Source organism: Watersipora subatra, chromosome 8 (genome assembly GCF_963576615.1).
Source record: "Watersipora subatra chromosome 8, tzWatSuba1.1, whole genome shotgun sequence".
Lineage (NCBI taxonomy): Eukaryota > Metazoa > Bryozoa > Gymnolaemata > Cheilostomatida > Watersiporidae > Watersipora > Watersipora subatra.
In genome coordinates this window covers 7,521,415-7,540,959 of record NC_088715.1, presented here as the reverse complement: position 1 = coordinate 7,540,959, position 19,545 = coordinate 7,521,415, and the positions used below count along the sequence as shown (strand labels likewise).

The 19,545-nt window shown below is 36.0% G+C and overlaps 2 protein-coding genes across 3 annotated transcripts in view; one reads left to right on the top strand and one right to left on the bottom strand.

The window, feature by feature from the left end:
- Nucleotides 1–10,825, top strand: part of LOC137401504 (heparan-sulfate 6-O-sulfotransferase 2-like) — a 43,483-nt gene extending 32,658 nt beyond the window's left edge. For both annotated transcript variants that reach the window (XM_068087886.1, XM_068087887.1), the window contains exons 3-7: nucleotides 1,575–1,734; nucleotides 4,166–4,291; nucleotides 5,256–5,354; nucleotides 7,550–7,701; nucleotides 8,521–10,825. In XM_068087886.1, the coding sequence (XP_067943987.1) occupies nucleotides 1,575–1,734; nucleotides 4,166–4,291; nucleotides 5,256–5,354; nucleotides 7,550–7,701; nucleotides 8,521–8,873 (890 nt within the window). In that variant the 3' untranslated portion in view covers nucleotides 8,874–10,825. The remainder of the gene's footprint in view (nucleotides 1–1,574; nucleotides 1,735–4,165; nucleotides 4,292–5,255; nucleotides 5,355–7,549; nucleotides 7,702–8,520) is intronic.
- Nucleotides 10,826–10,850: 25 nt separating this feature from the next.
- Nucleotides 10,851–19,545, bottom strand: part of LOC137401503 (eukaryotic translation initiation factor 5B-like) — a 55,396-nt gene continuing 46,701 nt past the window's right edge. Inside the window, exons 26-28 of the mRNA XM_068087884.1 lie at nucleotides 14,908–15,081; nucleotides 12,199–12,360; nucleotides 10,851–11,821 (exon numbers count right to left, since the gene is read on the bottom strand). Coding sequence (XP_067943985.1) covers nucleotides 11,714–11,821; nucleotides 12,199–12,360; nucleotides 14,908–15,081 — 444 coding nt within the window. The 3' untranslated portion in view covers nucleotides 10,851–11,713. The remainder of the gene's footprint in view (nucleotides 11,822–12,198; nucleotides 12,361–14,907; nucleotides 15,082–19,545) is intronic.

Below are 19,545 nucleotides of genomic sequence, written 5' to 3'. Positions count from 1 at the left end.
ATTTTGCTTTCTGTTGCAGCTATTTAAAGTGTATTTGATAGTTTGATAGCACTGAATTGTTTGAGATTGAGGAAAACAAAATGATGTTTTTGAAAACCATTTGTCTAGTTTAGTCTGGCACTATAATGGAAATGGGGACTGGTTATTCGGCAGTGAAGGAGTTAATATCACAAAGCTATTCTGGTTTAGCAATAGTTTTTTTTGTGTGGGAAAGGAGTGCGTAATAAGAAGAGAACAGGTGCTCTTTTTGCACATGAATTGTAAAATGTTTCATCATCTGATTATCCGAACAAAAAACTACTCAGTCTGCACTTCACATTATTGAATAACTATGCCAAGATTCTGAAAAAAAAACAGAACCTTAGGAGCGCCTAATTATATGGGGCGTGCACACCATCCCCTTATTCATGGATGGGATAGTATTCTATTCTTTCATCTAATGGAGAGCCTCTGCAGCTTGCTTATTAATTGCTGAGAGAAAACTTATATTTGTCCATCATTTAAGCTGTTGCATGCTCTTGGCTCATACAAATCAAATACTTAGCCAAATATATGACATATAATATATAATATATATTTTTTCACATATAATATATGTGAAAAATGGATAATTTAAAGTGGTATGTAGTGCTGCCTTCATAAGAAAACTGCAATCAAACAACGTTGGAATCTGAGTGATGAGGTCTCATCTCCTTCTAAGAGATAATCACAACAATCTATTACAACAATGTATAGGACTATAATCTAAGGTGTTTCTATGAAGTCTGTGATATAGGCTAAAGAGCTGAGTCTAAGTTATAGCATTTTACCTTAGACCTTATTTTGCTACCCTAGGACACTTATATTTCACTAGTATTTAGTTTCGTGAGTGGCATACAGAGTAAAATTTCACTGCAACTTAATTTCGTAGCTCTGATGAGTGCGAAAATATAGTGATGTGAAAATAAATGCAGTGGAATAAACATAATTAGATTCCTCAGGTTCAGTTCACCGATAAGACAAAAATTTCAATTTGGAACTAGTTTGTAATTGTGAACCGCAGGTAGAATGGTGTGGGCGAGGTCGATAATGCAATTTGATCGTTTGCTGCCATTTGTTTCTTGGACTATCAATGAACAAAGCTATTTACTTTCGCGTTTTCGCTCGTTAGCTATGATAGTTTAGATTTGCGCATGAAATTTTCGCGAGAGGATGACTTCGCGAAAATGCGAAAGTTAGATGAGGCGAATACATAAGTGTCTTAGGGTATGTAAAGACAATTAGTTCACCTAGCTTGAGAGCTAAATCTTACTTTTCAGTTTATGGTTGCGCAACTAATTTAAAATTGAAAACTAAATTAAAACGCTGAAATAAGCATATTGCTTGTGACCAATCACATTTTTTGGAAACATGCATTTTGTCACAAACCATCTAAATAAATAAATTGTTTTTTGATGTCAAAACCTGTTTGTAGGAAGATGACACACAGTTAAATTTCAATATTCATGCTGCCCTCAGAAACTCTGAGAAATTTTTATTCTCATAACAGTTGTGCTGTCTATCTATGGCTTACAATTTTCTATCTTATGTTGCAGATGGCGACGGAGATGTCATGGTGTTTCTGCATATGCAAAAAACTGGTGGCACCTTCTTTGGAAAGAATCTCGTGAAAAATCTCAAGTTGAAGACAGCGTGCAGGTGTCTCAAGGGAGAAGGGATGCTCAAATGTCCTTGCATGAGTGAGGATCAAAAAAGGTTTGTATATGATATATGATATAGACATGCTCGGGAAACTTCGTGAAAGATAACATTTCTTAATAGTAGAACAAGAAATGCTTTTGCTATTCCTGCATGTTAGTTACCTGACTTAACAATGTGAACAGGGCAAAGGATTACTTGGGCAGTTCTACAACTTGTTTACCAAATCCTTGCAATTTAAAAAACGTTCAGCATTATTATTGTTAAACTGGTCACAAACAGAATTGCAATGCAAGCTATAAAATTAAGAGTTAATTTCTTTTTCTTAGAAAAACCAGTAAATACATCTTTGCATTTTGCAATAGTGTTCCATCACTGTTCAGCAACCTTATTGGTCAAATCTTGTCCAATCGTAACATTCTGATAGTCACTCAATGAACAGATCCGCAAACTGGTTTACCCCTGGAAGGTTTAATATCAGACTAGTCTAAACTTAATAAATATCGAACAGCTGCGAACGTTTAAAAAATAATTTGCACCTGATCATATCGTAATAATACACTTTTATGGAAATCTACTGGTTTAGGGGTGAGCTTCCAAAGAGTTAAAAATCTCTTTAAATCCTTTATTTGAACGCAACGGTGCTGTATTTTTCAACCCTTCCTTAAAAGTGGCGCTCAAATAAAGGTGGCATTTAAATATAGGGTTTACGGTGTTCGAGGTAAACCTAATCTTGACAGCGACATCAAAAGGGATATGTATGTTCAAAACAATATCGTGTCTGGCATCTTATTACTTTCTATTTACTTTTCACTGATCAATAGAAATAATGTGTTTTTATTAGTAGTTCTGAGCCTGTTATCTCTATTAATAAACCTCACTTTGTCATTGTGTTTGTCTGTTAGTCCGCGTAAACATCGTTTTCACATTTTTGGCTGGTTTCATCCAAACTTCTACACGAATATGCTCAGGGCCTTCCGCAAGGTCACTAACGCTATGTTGTTTCCAAACTGTCTATTTCCTGTGAACCAGTCTATTAAACACCCTCCTCTGGACTATCTGATCAACAGTGAAAGAAACCCCATCCCCAGGCTTACCACTAGTTTAGTATAAATTTGTAAAACACTGACAATGGAGTTCGATATTTCTCTCTTTACACCAGGAAAAGTTTACTTTGTTTCCTCGTCTGAACAAAAATTAATGGCTCAACTTTGTTTATGTAATATATAATCTGACCGAATGATTGTTTAGTAACACTTCATTGGTTCTTACAAAGTGACTGGGATATTAGCCAGAGTTGTAGTAGATCATCGACTAACTGCAAAGTCCTATAGATATAAATTGGTTTTCTTATTTTAATCATATTCATTTGGTGTTACAGCGTGTGTGAATGCAATAATCTAGTTATGATCTTACTATCTGCATCCAATTGCGAAATATAAAAACTCATGTGTCTGTAATGAGGAAACATTCCTCAAAATACAAAGTTTTCAGATATTTTATTAGGTGGTATTTAAGCAGTTTTGATGGTTTAAAAGTTATCTTTTAGATATCTCAAGTATTATTTGTGAAATTCTAGTATATGTATTTGGACTGTCTATATTGAGTTAAAAAAACTAAAGGTTGTCTGTAAAGCATTAAAGAGAGATGATTATGTATCTACCTGAAGTGTATAGGGAGAATAAGTAGCAATATTTCAACATGGTAACCATTTCTTTGAGCAAAACTGGTTTACTGCACGAATGTCTGCATTCCTTCAAAATCTGCACTGCTGTCCTGTTGAACATATGGCTGGCCGGTATGTCTATCTCATACACTTTCATGGCTGTAGCCATGAGCTCTATGGTTTGATTGCCTCTCAATACTTTAGAGTTTAGCACAAAGTTCAGACTTCTGTTACTCTGGTTCTATTTGGGCATCAGAAATTAACATCAGAGTTGTTCTCCAAATATGGAGAGTGCAACTCCTATTCTAATCTATATTACTGACAATTGCTGCACTATTTTGTGCTAAGTGTTTATGGTAGTCGATGAATATTTTGAATCAGTCGTGAAAGCTTCTACCTGTTACATCCATACTTGACAAACGAATGCACAATTTTGTTTTTAAATGGGGGTTTGACAGCTCTGATTTGCTTGTTAGCAATGTCACAGACAACAGCATTTTTCTGAAAAGCATTAAGCCTTACTTGTGTCTCTTTGACTTTTATTATATAACCACTGTTACTAGTTATTATATAACCACTGTTACTAGTTATTATATAACCACTGTTACTAGTTATTATATAACCACTGTTACTAGTTATTTGAGAGAGATTGTCTAGGCTTTTAAATCGCACAAACTTACAGCGAGGCATTTGTTTCAAAATCCTTGGTACTTGTTATAGCGGGACTCATTTCATTGTCAGTATTGTTAAATCACAAGTTTGTTGGAAGTCATCTTCGGATACGGAGGGCAGCTAATAATAAATGTAATTAATTTTTTTTAGATATTGGCTTTTTTCTCGCTACTCAACAGGCTGGAAATGTGGTCTGCATGCAGATTACACGGAGCTGACAGAGTGCCTCAATTCTGGCAAACTAAATGAGTTGGAGGAAGAGACAAGACAACGCAGGTACGACTTCTATGAGAGGATGTAGGTCTATAAATAGCTGATACCTTCACCTGTTTACAGGGGTTATCTCTATGTGATAAAGTAGATCCATGCAACGTTGTTAGCGTAATTCTGTATTTGACTACAACTGACTATATTACGAGTTTCTATATATCTGATAATGCAACCTATCTTTGGAGCCCAATTAGTGCATTGATAATTAAAGTAATTGAAGTTGAGCGTTATATGAGAGGACAACTTTCAGTAATACATGGTTGAATGAGAAATGATGTCAAGCTACATACATTATATATGATAACCATGCAATTTCCCAGGACAAGACACACGGAATTACTGAAGAAATAGCCTTGTTCTACATGAGTCTAAAAATGTCCATATAACTCTGTGCATGTCTGTAAGAGCCTTTGTTCTCTTCAGATGACTCTATGTTTGTGCGAGCACAGTTCTACTGAATCATACTTTATGCTATGGTATAGCAGTAAAACACAAGGATTCATGAGAATGACATATTGAGTAATGTAATTAGGATATTAATAAACAGTGGCACGATCCTCTGACTCATCAGGAAAAGCTTTTACTAGCCATTCCTATGGGTGCATATTCTCTACCAGTCAATACCTTTATGGGTGTGAGTTCTCTACCAATAGGTACTTCTATGGGTGTGGGTTCTCTACCAATAGGCACTTCTATGGGAGTACTTTTTACACACTACTAGGAATGGTTGTTTGCTATGAAGTACTTTTATGGGAAGGAACACTCTATACTAGGTACCTTTATTATAGCAGTTAATGCTTTCTACTGCTAGGTAATTCTATGGTAATGTTTTCTACTGTTATGTACTTCTATGGTAATGCTTTCTACTGTTAGGTACTTCTATGGTAATAAAACTTCTCTACTACTAGACACTTTTAGGTTAGTGCATTCTTTATTATGCACTTATTTGGGAATTGTTCTCTATCGTTAGGTACTACTATGTAAGCGTGCTCAGGGACCCGGCTAAAAGGTTTATCAGCGAATGGCAGCATGTGTCAAGGGGTGCCTCTTGGATGGCATCAACCCTTAGGTGAGTCACTGATTTTTTCTGACTACTTTAAGAGTTTCTCATTCGATAGCTGCTCATTTTTTAAACGCAATCCAAATTATCAGTTGGGTGCAACAAGTTACTTTTTATGACAATGCGTGAATATTTGGAGTTGTACTCTCACTAAATATAGTGGAAATGTAGAACTTACCATTAGCTTGCGCCTATATATGCACAGCCCTGATTACTAATTCATTAGTGGGGGCTACAATGGTGGTTATCGTTAAAGCTTGAGGAATATAATAAGGAAAATATATAAGAATAAATATATATGTATATAATATATTTAAATATAAGAAATAAATATAAGAAAAATATATATTGTGAAATGGGATACACTAACACTGCTTGTTTAGCTTTACACGGATCTATAAAATAATCCTTTTCATTAATATTCAATCGATGCAGTAATTATTACATCAAAGACCAGCAAACAAATCCAACAAGACCTCTTTAGCTTGTTTACCAGCAAATTGGTTTCATTTATGCTAAAAATGTCATCAGTAGGTGATGACTGTGTCAATCCATGTGTCACCGGAATTGATCTGTAGAAGATAACTCCAAGTTAATAGAGATGTCATACTAAACAAATGCTTATTATAAATCCCATTTGAAGACTGTTATGTTTTGGGATGTGTGATCACGTATACCCTTTAGGGTATTCAAAGGAAATCAAAAATCTTGTTACGAGGATCCAGATTTATCACCTTTACATAGATAGCTGGTATACAAGCGCAATAACTCGGATTTACGATGTTTGTCACAACTAAAAAACAACTAAATGCAGCGGAATGAGCCATAATTTCACAGAATATGCCTTGATAGTCAGAGCTTGTAATTTTTTTATGAATCGGTCATATCCCAGTTGGGAGACAATCAAACAAGAAAGAACAGCCATCAAAGATGAAAGGAAACAAAATTTTAATTTGGTTCCACCAGAAAGTATCGGTATTTTTCTATCATTTGCGATTATTTTTGATGTTTGAGGTGATCTGACTGCCAGGATATTTCAAGATTAAAATTGACAAAATTTGATGGGGATTAAAATGCTCAGATTCAATTGAAAGTGCGATTATAAGGTCTATAGTCGCACTTTGGCAAAGCGATTCACAGAATTGAGACGTGTCATGCGACAACTTAAAAATAATAGCTGATAGCAACGATAGCAACTAATGACATCATTTCGGTACGTAGTTTGCTTCTGAATGCTCTAAGTTTTATCGCGATCGATGTTATCGATTTTAATCTTGAAACATCATGGAAGTCAGATCACCTCAAATATTAAAAACAATCACATATGATAGAAAAATATCGGTACTTGCTAACAGAGTCTGAAATTTTGTGTCAGTTCATCCTGAAGCTTATTTTCATAAATATTCTGAGTGAAATGGCGCATCACTCACCTATTTTTAGTCTTTGACATGTAAAATTCTGCTATCTTTGTAAGATTGGTCTTATTTGATTGACTCCCATGTTGACCTTTCTATGAATGCTGGACCACAGTCTATAGTGGCCACTCTAGAGATACGTTCATATCGCAAATTATATTTATACTATTCGTAGAAACATTTTGTTATTTGAATTTTTAGTCACTGAATTTACTGCTTTGCGTTTTCATGCTCCTACATGACAATCTCCATATAGACATTTTCTTGCATGAGCAATATTTTTTGACCTTAATAGTACACCACAAATAGTATTAACCAAATGGTCTTGGATTATCAATGGTACAGTGTCAATCAAAGATTGTATTTTTACTGATATATCAACCCTTTAGTGTCGCAGACAGTCCAACTCATTGGGTTAAATGAAAATGTATTTTATTCTTTCTGTCTAACATAGCAGAATCATTTTTTATTCTGACAGGCTCATTTATGGAAACCTCTGATAAAAGTGAAGGTCTTTCTCAAATATTTCACGTGTCATATGGTGTCAAATATTAAAAGGAATGCTTAGAGTCTGTCCATCATCTGAAGTCCTAAATCTTTGGTCGTACTGTTTCGTTGCTTGTTTTATCGTTCATCAGATCCTTTAAATCAAGTCTCCTTACGGCAATAGTTAATTAAAGAAAGTTACCAAATTTGTTCTCATCAATGGCTAACAAACCTAAAATTTGCAACTGAATGCAGCATTTTAGGCTGAAATCTGATGTTCTATATTACTGATATTAATACCAGGTGCAATGGTCGGTCTCCCAGCATCAAAGAGCTACCCTTCTGTTTCTCTGGAGACTCATGGAGAAATGTCACTTTAGAGGAGTTTTTGAACTGTCCCCACAATCTCGCCCGCAATCGACAGACTCGTATGCTGGCTAATTTGAGTGTAATAGGTAAGTGGGTGCTTCTCTCACAGGAGTTGTTTTCTCTTGTGTTTCAGTTATACAAAACGCTGTACAGGGGTCATTAATTTAATTACTGCGTTTTCATGCTTCAAATGAGTTTGGTGTTACTTCTGCTCCGAATTTCTGCGACGTAAACTTCTACTGCTACTCACGACTATTTCTGCTAGACTTTTTGCCTTTACATTAACATTTAGCCAAGAATGGGTTCCTCGTACGAAGATGACGAAATAATTACTTTTCAGTGCATATAGTTGAATACGCATGAATTGAAAAGTAGCGGCAACACGTAAGCAAATCTACTTAATAAGTTTTGTTTTGAGAGATCGCAGAATCTTGGAAAGATCTATAGCGCAACTCCGAATTGATCGGATGCGAATCGATCGGCAGAGGGCAACTCCAAACCCATTCAAAGCATGGAAATGCAGTGGATATAAGCATATTTCACAAATACATACATATAGCAGCTGTAGCGGCTAGCCTCAGTACTGCCCGGCAGTAGGTTTGTTGTTTGAGTCCTTCCACCAGATGCCATGGGAGGAAGGTCTTAATTTCCTAAGGAAGACAACCTTGACGGCAAACCTAAGATAGGCAATGGGAAACCCAAGAACACCCTTCAAAAGTCTAATTCAAGCTATTAGAGGTGATCTGACTGAGGGACCCGCCTATTGCAGATTACTCTGAACCTAATTGTAACATGCTATTCCATTGAGACTCTTACAAACATGATGCCTCCGTCACTTTGCACAACATGCCATTTTAAGTTCCTATTGAAAATTTCTATTTCATTTTGCAATTGAACTTTTACAGACTGCTACAGCGCGGACATGATGGATGACCCGCAGAAGCGTTTGCTGCTGCTTAACAGCGCCAAAGACAATCTACGATCAATGCCCTATTTTAGCATCATATCATATCTCAATGAAAGTCAGTATTTATTCGAAAGGACGTTTAATCTTGAATTTAGATTGCCTATGTATGCGCAGAAAAACCGTCACAATAGATTCTCAGGTAATGTCCTGTACAACCTTTCACCTGAGATGAGGCGGAAGATCTTGGAGGTCAATGACCTTGATGTCCAGCTCTATGACTTTGCTGAGCGACTGTTTCTACAGCGATACCAGTACACAGTTAGGAATGATCTCAGGAATATACCATTTTAGTCATGCTAGGTATTATGTACAGCAATCGTTCTAGTCTCACCGCTTTCACCTTCACTTTGTCATAAATTCTGCAAAGAAGTGCCTAAAATGAAACTAAATGATAATCCAATAATAAAGCGGTTCTACGTGCTAAAATTTAAATACCAAGATTCTGGTCTATTCTCCTTTTCATGGAAAGGTTATTGAGAATGGGAAACTTTTGTGAGTGAAGCAAGTTGTAGTCATTTTTAAATGAACTAAGTCAATCGCTGCCAAATAACTTTGCTGAAGTTAAGCCTAAAACAATGGGTATATATATTGTTCAACATGGTGATTTGATCTTTACAAGGTCATTTAAAGATTTTGGGTTACATGTTCAAGTTTAAGCCCTCATTCATAGCTCATATTTTCTTCATTAACTGTGACGAGGAATACCTCTGCCCACTACACTTACAGGTGTAACTGGTGCACCTCAGACTATAGATTAGAATGCTGACATGCTGATCAGGTGCTCCTTAGGAACAGCCAATTGCATATGAAGAGTCTTGCTATATTTTTTCTGGTTGTGATGAAAAATAGTGAATTTTTTTATGGGTCAAATTGATAATTTTTGGTGCATCAGATGTGGCTTCTGATGCCTATCAAAAATTGCATAAGAACGTTTGGTGATCGTAAGCCGGTGTCTTCATCGACATTTTCACATATTTCCTAACAAACTGACATATGCCCACTAAAGTTTATATAAGCATGAAAGTTATCGTCTGAAGTGAAAAATCCTGCTGAAATTGAACAACTCAGATCTGCTGATCAATACTGTAATCAATATTATCAAATTTTTTGATCACCAAAAGTTGTGGTTGGATTAACCTTCAAGGAACAGCTAACCGTGGAATAGTTTAATATCATTGCACATTTTGGCATAACATGCTGTTTGGTTTTAAAATCAGCCAAAATTGCATGATAATTGCTTAACGGTAATGTTTAAAATGGCCAAAGTATATTAGCCTTCCTATCATTTTACGAGAAACTTATAATATAGTGCATTGCTTTTTTAATGAGTATTTGATTTCAGCATCCATTTAATTATTTGCTTTTTATTGCTTTTGAGTAAAGTAAAACGTTCTTAATAACCGTGCAGGCTGCTTACCTTCGTTATTGTGTCGAGGTCCTACAGATTCTTGGCTCGACATTTCCATTTTCAACAAATTTAATAGCTTTTGGTGTACAATTGTTTAAAATATTTTAATATTATTTCTTGCCAATCCTGGTATATTTCAAACATCTTCAAATTAAGCTGATCACTCAGACAAAAGCATAGTATTCAAATTTGATCTGCGTAATTGAAAAGCTGATAGCTTTGGCAGTAACATTTATCAATTATAAACCCATCTAAAATGGACTTTTTCTTGAGAAAATGTATGTAGTAGTTTGACTGACAATCTGTCATTCCCTCCAATAGCGTAATAGCTACAAAGGGTAGCAGAAGTAATAGTGGTAGGAACATCACTGGTAAAAAACATATTCTAAGATGTGGGCATTACTTATGTTTGGAAACATTGAAGCTTGTTCTGCTAAGACTAATGCTCACACACCGTTTTTCAAATTATCAATTTCAATCCTTATATCCGTCAGACAAATTCAAGTAAGTTTTGTGAATCATAGGGTGGGCTCGTGATTGTGATATTATGGTGTTTGTCTCCTCTGTTCCACTTAGCGCCACAGACTTTAATGACCCGAACAATACTGTCTACCATATCATTAATTGTACACACTGCTATCTATTGGCACTTCCTTTTTTACATCTTTTTCATGGCTTGTTAGTTTCCTGAATTGTTAAGCTTCCATATTTTTAGGTGCTCTTTTACAATCTTGCCTGGTTTTATTTTTATTTCACAGTTTTTAGTTAGTATTTATTCCAATCTGACTTGTTCTAGCTAAAATAATTATTCCAAAGGAATCAAGTCTGTAAAATATTGTTGATTATCTCATATAATAAAATAAATTCAAACAAAACATTTATAATCCAATAATATTTCAGTATAACCTTGATCCTGATGTGAACGAAAGGGGTGCAGGATGAAATATATACCATTATATGTATTTCTCGAGTTAACAAATGCCTTTGTAGATACTAGGTGGTCAATTTCCTTTATTTTTCAACTTTTGACACATAGTGAGGCTGAAGAATAGAAATGCATAAATTCATGCAAATCACATAAAAACTACAGGTTTTCATTTTGGCAGCAATAGTACTTCATTTCAGAATAATTATTAATAGCTTTATTGGATAGTAATATTATCACGAAACTTGTATGCTATGGTTTATTATATAGGATTTATGATAACGTTCTTGCCATGGGAGAACAACTCCGTTATGGAGATGCCAACAGCAGTAATAGAATAGCAAAAGACAAAACACAAAAATTAGCTGATAAAGTTAAGCTCGCGTTTGGACAACAAATGACATATTTTTTCAGTGGAAATGGTCGGTCATTCCGTCTATAAGTTTCCGTTTTAGTTTCATGAAAAGTTATAGCAGATAACAAATTTGAGAGGTTTAAACAGGTGTTGTTAGAAAAATTTCGAGTTAACGCAGCCGATAATTACCATCCGGTTGATAATAGCAGCTTACTCACCTTTCACAAACCATTCAACGACAAAGCAATTATATAATGATAATGACTGGACATGACCAAGACTGGTCAGATCTGGGTGATGCGGTCAGAAACCAAGACTTATACAATGCGGCAGACAAGTCAGGATAAATGATGTCACAGATGTTAATTGCACAAATAATAAATGGTGCCTGCCCACCGTTTACATGATCAAACTAAACGCTTGGACCACATACAGACTTGAGATCACATGATCTCAAAAGTCTTTTTCAAGTCTATAATAAGCCGCCAATCATCTTTGCTCATGTCTCTTTTCCAATATTTTTTCACTGCATCAATTGACTCTCTGGAAATCTACAAATCATATATATATATAGTTCTTTATTGGCAATAATTTCATTTCACAAATAGAAATGTTTTTCAAATTAGGCCATACAACAATAGTAAAACCAAAAAAAAGGGGAAAAAAGCAACAAAAATCATAATTCATTCAACCATTGAGAGCTATTGCGTAAAAGAAAGTTTTTATTTTTCAAGCATGAGACACTAACTACTATTATTGTACAATAAAGAAGATGCCTCATGGCTGTAGAACAAATTTTTATCTGACAACACATACAAAGTATACGAACATGTGAAAAAAGAATAATGGACTACAATAAAAGCTATCTATTGGGTTGCCTAGTTTAGGCATGTTACAGCAATTATAAGATATGAAGTTGTCTGCTCACCTTACTAACTAGCATGTCTTTCTCATCAAAATGTCTTCCGAAGAGACGGGGAGCCTGGCCAGGCAAGTTCTCAATTTTTATACAAACCTCCATTCCTTTTGTAGCTCTCTCCACAGGTTTGTTTTCTTTTTCAACTGATGTAACAATTCCGAGATTGGTGAACTGTAATATACAGCAGCTAATGATTGGTGAACTGTAATATACAGCAGCCAATGATTGGTGAACTGCAATATACAGCAGCCAATGATTGGTGAACTGCAATATACAGCAGCTAATGATTGGTGAACTGTAATATACAGCAGCCAATGATTGGTGAACTGTAATATACAGCAGCTAATGATTGGTGAACTGTAATATACAGCAGCCAATGATTGGTGAACTGTTACACAGCAGCTAATGCATGGTGAACTGCAATATACAGCAGCCAATGATTGATGAACTGCAATATACATCAGCTAATGATTGGTGAACTGTATATACAGCAGCTAATGATTGGTCAACTGCAATATACAGCAGCTAAATTATTGGTCAACTGCAATATACAGCAGCTAATGATTGGTGAACTGTAATGTACAGCAGCTAAACGATGGCCTAAAATGGCTGGTATATGTGCACAGGATGGGTCATGAGCGGTTGCCATGACAACTATTATATTTACAACTCCACGAAGGAAATCAAGTTAGACCCAAGGTTTTAGATACAATGATAATAGCTAAGTGTAACTTAAAGTTGAAGGAACTAGACACAAACAGATGACAAAACAAGGCAAAAAACAGAGCTGCATGAAAGTCAGTGATAAAGTCTAAATCATAAGTCAGTCATCGTCGAAATGACTGAGAGAAAGATAATACCGGACAGAAAGCCTAAAATGATGTATATTCCGTTGATTTATGATGTACCCAGCCACCAGCATAGCCACCGACCAATGAAATGCCCCTTTCCAACCACTGGACCAATGGTATAACGTTGTCAAGCCATTGAACCAATGACATTTCCACTGTTTATGCTTTTGACATAGTTTGTACAACAGGTTAATGTAATGTACTTTAGTCACTCTCCCATTATGGGCACTGACAGCGATAGACTGTTTGGCAAGATACGAAGAGATTGCTACGCAGATTTCTTATTGCTCCCAAATGTCAGAGATGGAGAAATGCCAAGATGCGCTATGTTATGTTCCTGTATGAATAATAACACAAGATGTGGTTTATTCACTCTCATAGTATGTATTGCACTGTTGCCTTCCGGACCTAGTTTATATAAGCCTGAGCTATGGCTATGTAATAAATAGCTAAACAAAAGCATTACTTGTATTAGAATATTTAGCTATATTAGAATAGATAGCGCAAAGTTAGCTTGACTTAAGCTTTATGATGGCAATCTAACACGCTACTAGCCGTGACTGATTCCCTAGCGATAAACTATGCTTTATCAATCAATTCACTAATAATGTTATTTAGCTCTTGCTTCACAAATATGACTATCTCTGTCAGCAGAAGTCTGTCGTGTGAAAGAACAGCTGCGGGGACATGTGAGATGCTACCCAGTGAAGTCAAAACTAGGCCATAGGTTGAACCAGCTAACATTAGCGAAATTGGTCAGCTAACTATGCAGCGCTTTCACTTTTATTTTTACAAAGAACTTACTCTCAGCGCACTTATATACAGCAAGACTACCATATTGTTTCAAGCCAATATCTAGTGTTGATAAAGCTCGAAGATGGGACCGTTAAGAAGCATGCTATGATTATCCTTGACTATTTTATGAAAACCAACAAGCGATTAATCGATTGAATTGCCAATTGCAAGCGATTGTATCCAACTTGCCAATAGCAAAACGATAACAAACTAATTATAATTAACTCGGATAGACTGTGATCTTCAAATGTAGTCTAAGAGTGAGCTTGTCATATAAACAAAATATTTAACAATTTGAGTTGACATAAAATAAGTCGATAGCTCTAACTTCTAGCTCTAAGTCGATAACTCTAAATTATATTTAGAGTGTCTTCTCTCCTCACTCTATTTAATAATGAAGTTTGTAGTAGGTAATGTTGCTGTGGAAAAATGGTTGTAATAGTTTCCTCTGGAAAGTACCAAATTACGATAACAATAATACGATGAATCGGCACATTTGGCTTTTGATCATTAATATGAATTTAATCAGGGAATTTTTCCTAATGGAGACACAGCATCCAACTGAATGGCACCTGGTTCATGCTTTCTTGGGCCATGGTTGTCGTGTCCATTGGTAAACCACTGGGCACGACTGTAAACTGACAGATACCAGAGAACCAAAGTTGGAACTTCGATTTACCCTTATTGAAATAACATAGCCTACTTCCCTCTGTGCCAACCCTCAAGGGTGTATACCATTTGACCAATATTAATAAAATCAACTTAACTGAGCGAAATACTTAAAATTGTCCGATCATTTTTTTTCTTTCAAGCAGTGGCTACAGTGCCCAGTTAGTTCAGAAAATTAATCGTCAAGTTTTCAGGTTATGCATTCATTAAAACGAAATTCTGAATACGTTTATAGGAATACTTTTTCCAACATGCAGCAGTTTTGACAAAGACAATCTGAAGTTAGCGTGATGAGTTTTGATGGTTCTAACGAATGGCAGTGAAGCAAGAGTAGAAAACTCTACAATTACAAGAAAGGGCTAGTTACAGTCCGGCATGACGAGTTACACCACAGGGAACCAACCTCCTTTGAAGGAACGCATATCGGTGTGCCATTGGACAGGAAGCCAGCCTCCACAGAAACACCCATAATTATGGGATCTCTAGAATTGAAGACGAACTGAGGAAGAACTCTAAGTTTGCACGGAAAGATCTTCAAATGGTTGTTTTCCCTCTGCCCAATCTCCAGCAACTCTTCCTGTTAAACATTATTATTATTACTAGTACCCTGGTAGTCTAGTGTGCTGTGAGAGATCATCATGTGTAATAACTATGTATACAATTATTCCACTATGTAACAAGATGGTTGTTATTATTAATACTAGTACCCTGGTAGTCTAGTGTACTGTGAGAGATCATCATGTGTAATAACTATGTACACAATTATTCCACTATGTAACAAGATGGTTGTTATTATTAATACTAGTACCCTGATAGTCTAGTGTGCTGTGAAAGATCATCATGTGTAATAACTATGTACACAATTATTCTGAACTGAGTGAAAGCGGTCAATTGGCGCAAGAACTAGCAGTGGTCTACCAAGCTAAATGTTGTGAGTTCGAACCCTATATAGTGCAATCCTTTTTCACAAACTGACAGACAGATGGATGCAGCTCTTACCATTGTAAGGATTATTATAGTGTTTCATACTATGTTATCTCCCACAACTATGAGAGATTGTCAAGTGAGCCAATAAGTGTAGATAATAACTATGTGCACAATTAATGAGCACTGCCTAATGCGGCCGACTGGTGCAGTTGTGACCACGTTAAGCTACCAAGCGATCTTTTGAATCCGAAAAGATGTACCTTTTTTCAGAACATCTAACGATGGCTTCGGACAGACGGATAAACAAGGTTCTCATTACGCTAAAGACGATTGCAAATTAACCAATGAGAGTTAGAAAGACTAAATTTCAACCGCTCAATGGCAACTGTTACGGGAACAGCCAATCACACACAAGCACAAATAATGATTTCCCATGCCCCCACCTACAAACATGTTATGATTCTCAGGTGGCTGCGTGACTCACTATCATCTATTACCATTTTTACTTAGTGCTGCACGATAAAATGATACTGCACGATAGGTGTCGATTTTGTGTGGGACGATTTCATTTTGGGATGTTTTGTAGGTCGATTCTGTAATCGGGTATATCCACGTTTTCGATAACATGTCAAGACGATAAGCATCTGTGTTTAATTGGCAAAACCAACATCGGTTATCGCCGGTTTTCGTGCCGCGATATCGGCAAAGCACTAGTTCCTGAAAACTTATTTGCGAGCTCACGGATTTCCTTCATCTTTGAGAATCCTCTAGAAACGGACCGGTGAAGTAGAAAAAGTTTCATAAAAATTTATTAAATAAAATTAGAGAGAAAAGACTACTCCTAATTTTTTTGTGTTTGGACACGATTATCGCCCTTGTATTTCTGTATTTTGGTCAAATGTCACAATGATCTATATCAAGGGAGCATAACTCCAAATTTTCGATACTGAGCGATATAGATCGCTCACAGGGCCAATATATCGTTTTGGCATGTGGTGTCATATCGCTCAGCACTATTTTTACTCAGTCTCCTTGCGTTATACGGGAATCATAAATTGAATAAAATAAAGATGGAGACCTCTTGTTGTACATGAATTATAAAAGCGACCTTATAAACTAAAGAGTAACACGCAACCCTCTTTTCTCTGACCTACTTGGGCAACCTACTCATGGAGCATCTGCACGCCAGTTGGTGGCTTGTTTGTAGGGTGGCATAGACAATGTTGCCTTCCCTTGTGAGGCCTTTAACCTAGGTCACCCCAGCAGTCCACGTAATAATGGTATATTTTAGCAGACTGACAATAACGCAGAATCGGAACCTTTTACAAAGATGTACCCATCACATGCCAAAAGATTTCCGTGCGTTTGAGATTGCCCACTTTTAATCCCGACCCACGAGGACATTACCTCAAAACATGCCCAATATCTCATGTTTAACTGATCATCCACTATCTCACCCACAAAACCAAAAAAGTTCATACATTGTTATCGACCAATCACACACAAGCAATCGGTCACATACAATCGTCGATTTAACATACGTGATAACACCAAACCATATATAACCACAAACTGAAATCAACAATCATACATTGTTACTCATCAATAACATATGTTTACATGCAATCACACACTGTCAAGCTCCAATAACAGATGACTACTAAAGAATAGAGAAAGCACAATATTATTATGCTTTATTATTTATCTTGAGGTGTTGACTGATGCTCTAAAAAAGTATCAAGGAGATTGACCAACCAGAAGCTGAGATATAGCCAGCCAAACACAGGTCTACCAAAAAAACATAAGTGATTTGGTAATCATCAATATATGACGTATGAAATTGACTTGTGTGCCATTGGTCAATTAAGCCAACTAATGCGCTCTCCTATAACAATCACGGCGTTTTAATTGGTTTAATCCCTGGAAGTATAGAACAATCAAATTGGGCCTAACAATCATTGCTCTGAGAATTCCGAACCAGTCCCTCAGACGGGTAGATTAGTTTTAGCATAAAATAATTACACGCATCTATTATTTCGCAACATTCTGCTATCACTTTCTACAAATTATATTAGTTACATCATTTATTCTATACGCAGTTATATTATTATTTTGTATAATATGCATTATGATTATTATATTAATCATAAAAAATAATCATAGATAAGATAATAGATCAATAGAAAAATCAAATCAAAAGTTATTGTTTTCTTTTCTTACAGCAAGTGCAGCACGGTCAAGTTTTTCTTTTTAAGATTATGGCTGTAGTAAACTTACAGTCTGTTAATAGTGACGATAATCATGAAAATCAACTGAATGCTGCAGTAGATACACAGTAGAAAAATGATGATTGAACAAAAATTCACATTCCCATTTCTTATTCTAAACGAACTGCAATCGCGGATGTCGCATATAGACTATACACGCGCCGTTCGTTGAACAGAGGATCTTCGGAGCATATCCGTGGAGATCGAGTTAAAATTTGAAGCCCAATAGTCAAAATCTGCTCTTCTGTTTTGAAAAATCACAGCGAGGGGTTGTGGGCAAATGCCTTTACAACACAATGTTTGCTTGATTTTCTTCAGAAACCAGAGCTAGTCTATAAATTATTTACTATTGCGAGAAGCGTTTCACATCTCGTAGCCACAACAATCATCATACGTAACGGCGGTAAGGGTGCGCAACTCCGGCACATGAACATTAAGTCGATTTTATACGTCACAGTTTTCAGGATTTTCGAAGGGTTTTCCTCTGATTATTTATTAGGTAAACCTGTGTTTGGCTGGCTATATCTCAGCTTCTAGTGGGTCAATCTCCTTGATTCTTTTTTTAGAACATCAGACAACACCTCAAGATAACTAATAAAGCATAATAATATTATGCTTTCTCTATTCTCGTCGATTTAACATCGTCGATTTAAATCGTCGATTTAACATACAGTAATACTTCAACTTACGAGTGCTCCAACGTACGAGAAACTTAAGATACGAGCCAGCTTTCTAGCAAGTTTTAGCACTAACATACGAGCCATGTTTGAGATACGAGCACTTGAGTGAGTTGCCAAGTATGCCGGAGGTGTTTTATTAGAACAGCATCACTCTGTATTTTTCAACTGCTCAGGTTATACTGTTGTACCGTGTTTTTTTTGTGCACGATTTTCTGTGCAGAATTATGTGAATTAAAAGTACTGTGCGTAGACCGAAAGTTTGCCAGTAAAATAAAAGATAATACAAAGAAAAAGCAAATGATAACAGTCGATATTAAACGGAAAAGTATTGAAAAATATGCGAAATGTGTATGCGTGATTCAGATAGCTCGGCAATATGACAGAAATATATTCATAATTATCAAACAGAAGGATTATATTCAGGGCATTTAGTTCGCAAAAGGACTAGCCATAGTTTCTAAACGGTGCAGCGATCTTCACGACCGCTGATGGCATTGGACAAACAATTGGCCGGTGACAGCGTAACTGAAACGATGCAATGTGAAAAGGCCGGCGCTATCTATCCAAACTGTTTAATAGACATTCGGACAAGTTGGCTAGTGATCGTGTGTTAACCATTTGTGACGACACCTGTGTTCGTCCTAATCGCAACATGTTGCAAGGGCGACAAAGGCAAACGTCCTTAGATAGGTTTATCTTAAAACGGCCGGCTAGTCGTGAAAGCGAAAAAAAGGAACCAGTGAGAAATTTCAAACTATGAACGCCGAAGAAATTTTAATTACGTTTAGTTGAAAATGAAAGTTTGCTTTTAGGTTTGCTTCTAAGTTTGTCTTTTAACACTTTGATAAAATCTAAATTTATCAAAGTCAACTGTTGTAACGAAGGATAACTTATATCTCCCTCACTGGCAAATGCGAGTGTTAACTGCTATTGTATGTATTTAATTTTACATTTTAATTAATCACATTTCCTTGCATTATTTTTTATTTGTTGCTTTTTGAAAGCATGTAGTACGTAAGGACAATAGCCAACATGTTCTTTCTGTTACAACATCTTGTTTTGAGTGTTTTATTTGCCTTTTTTTAGAGTATGGAAACCAATCAATATATATTTAATTGTTCTATATATAAATTAATTGCACCAACATGCGAGTAAATTGACATACGA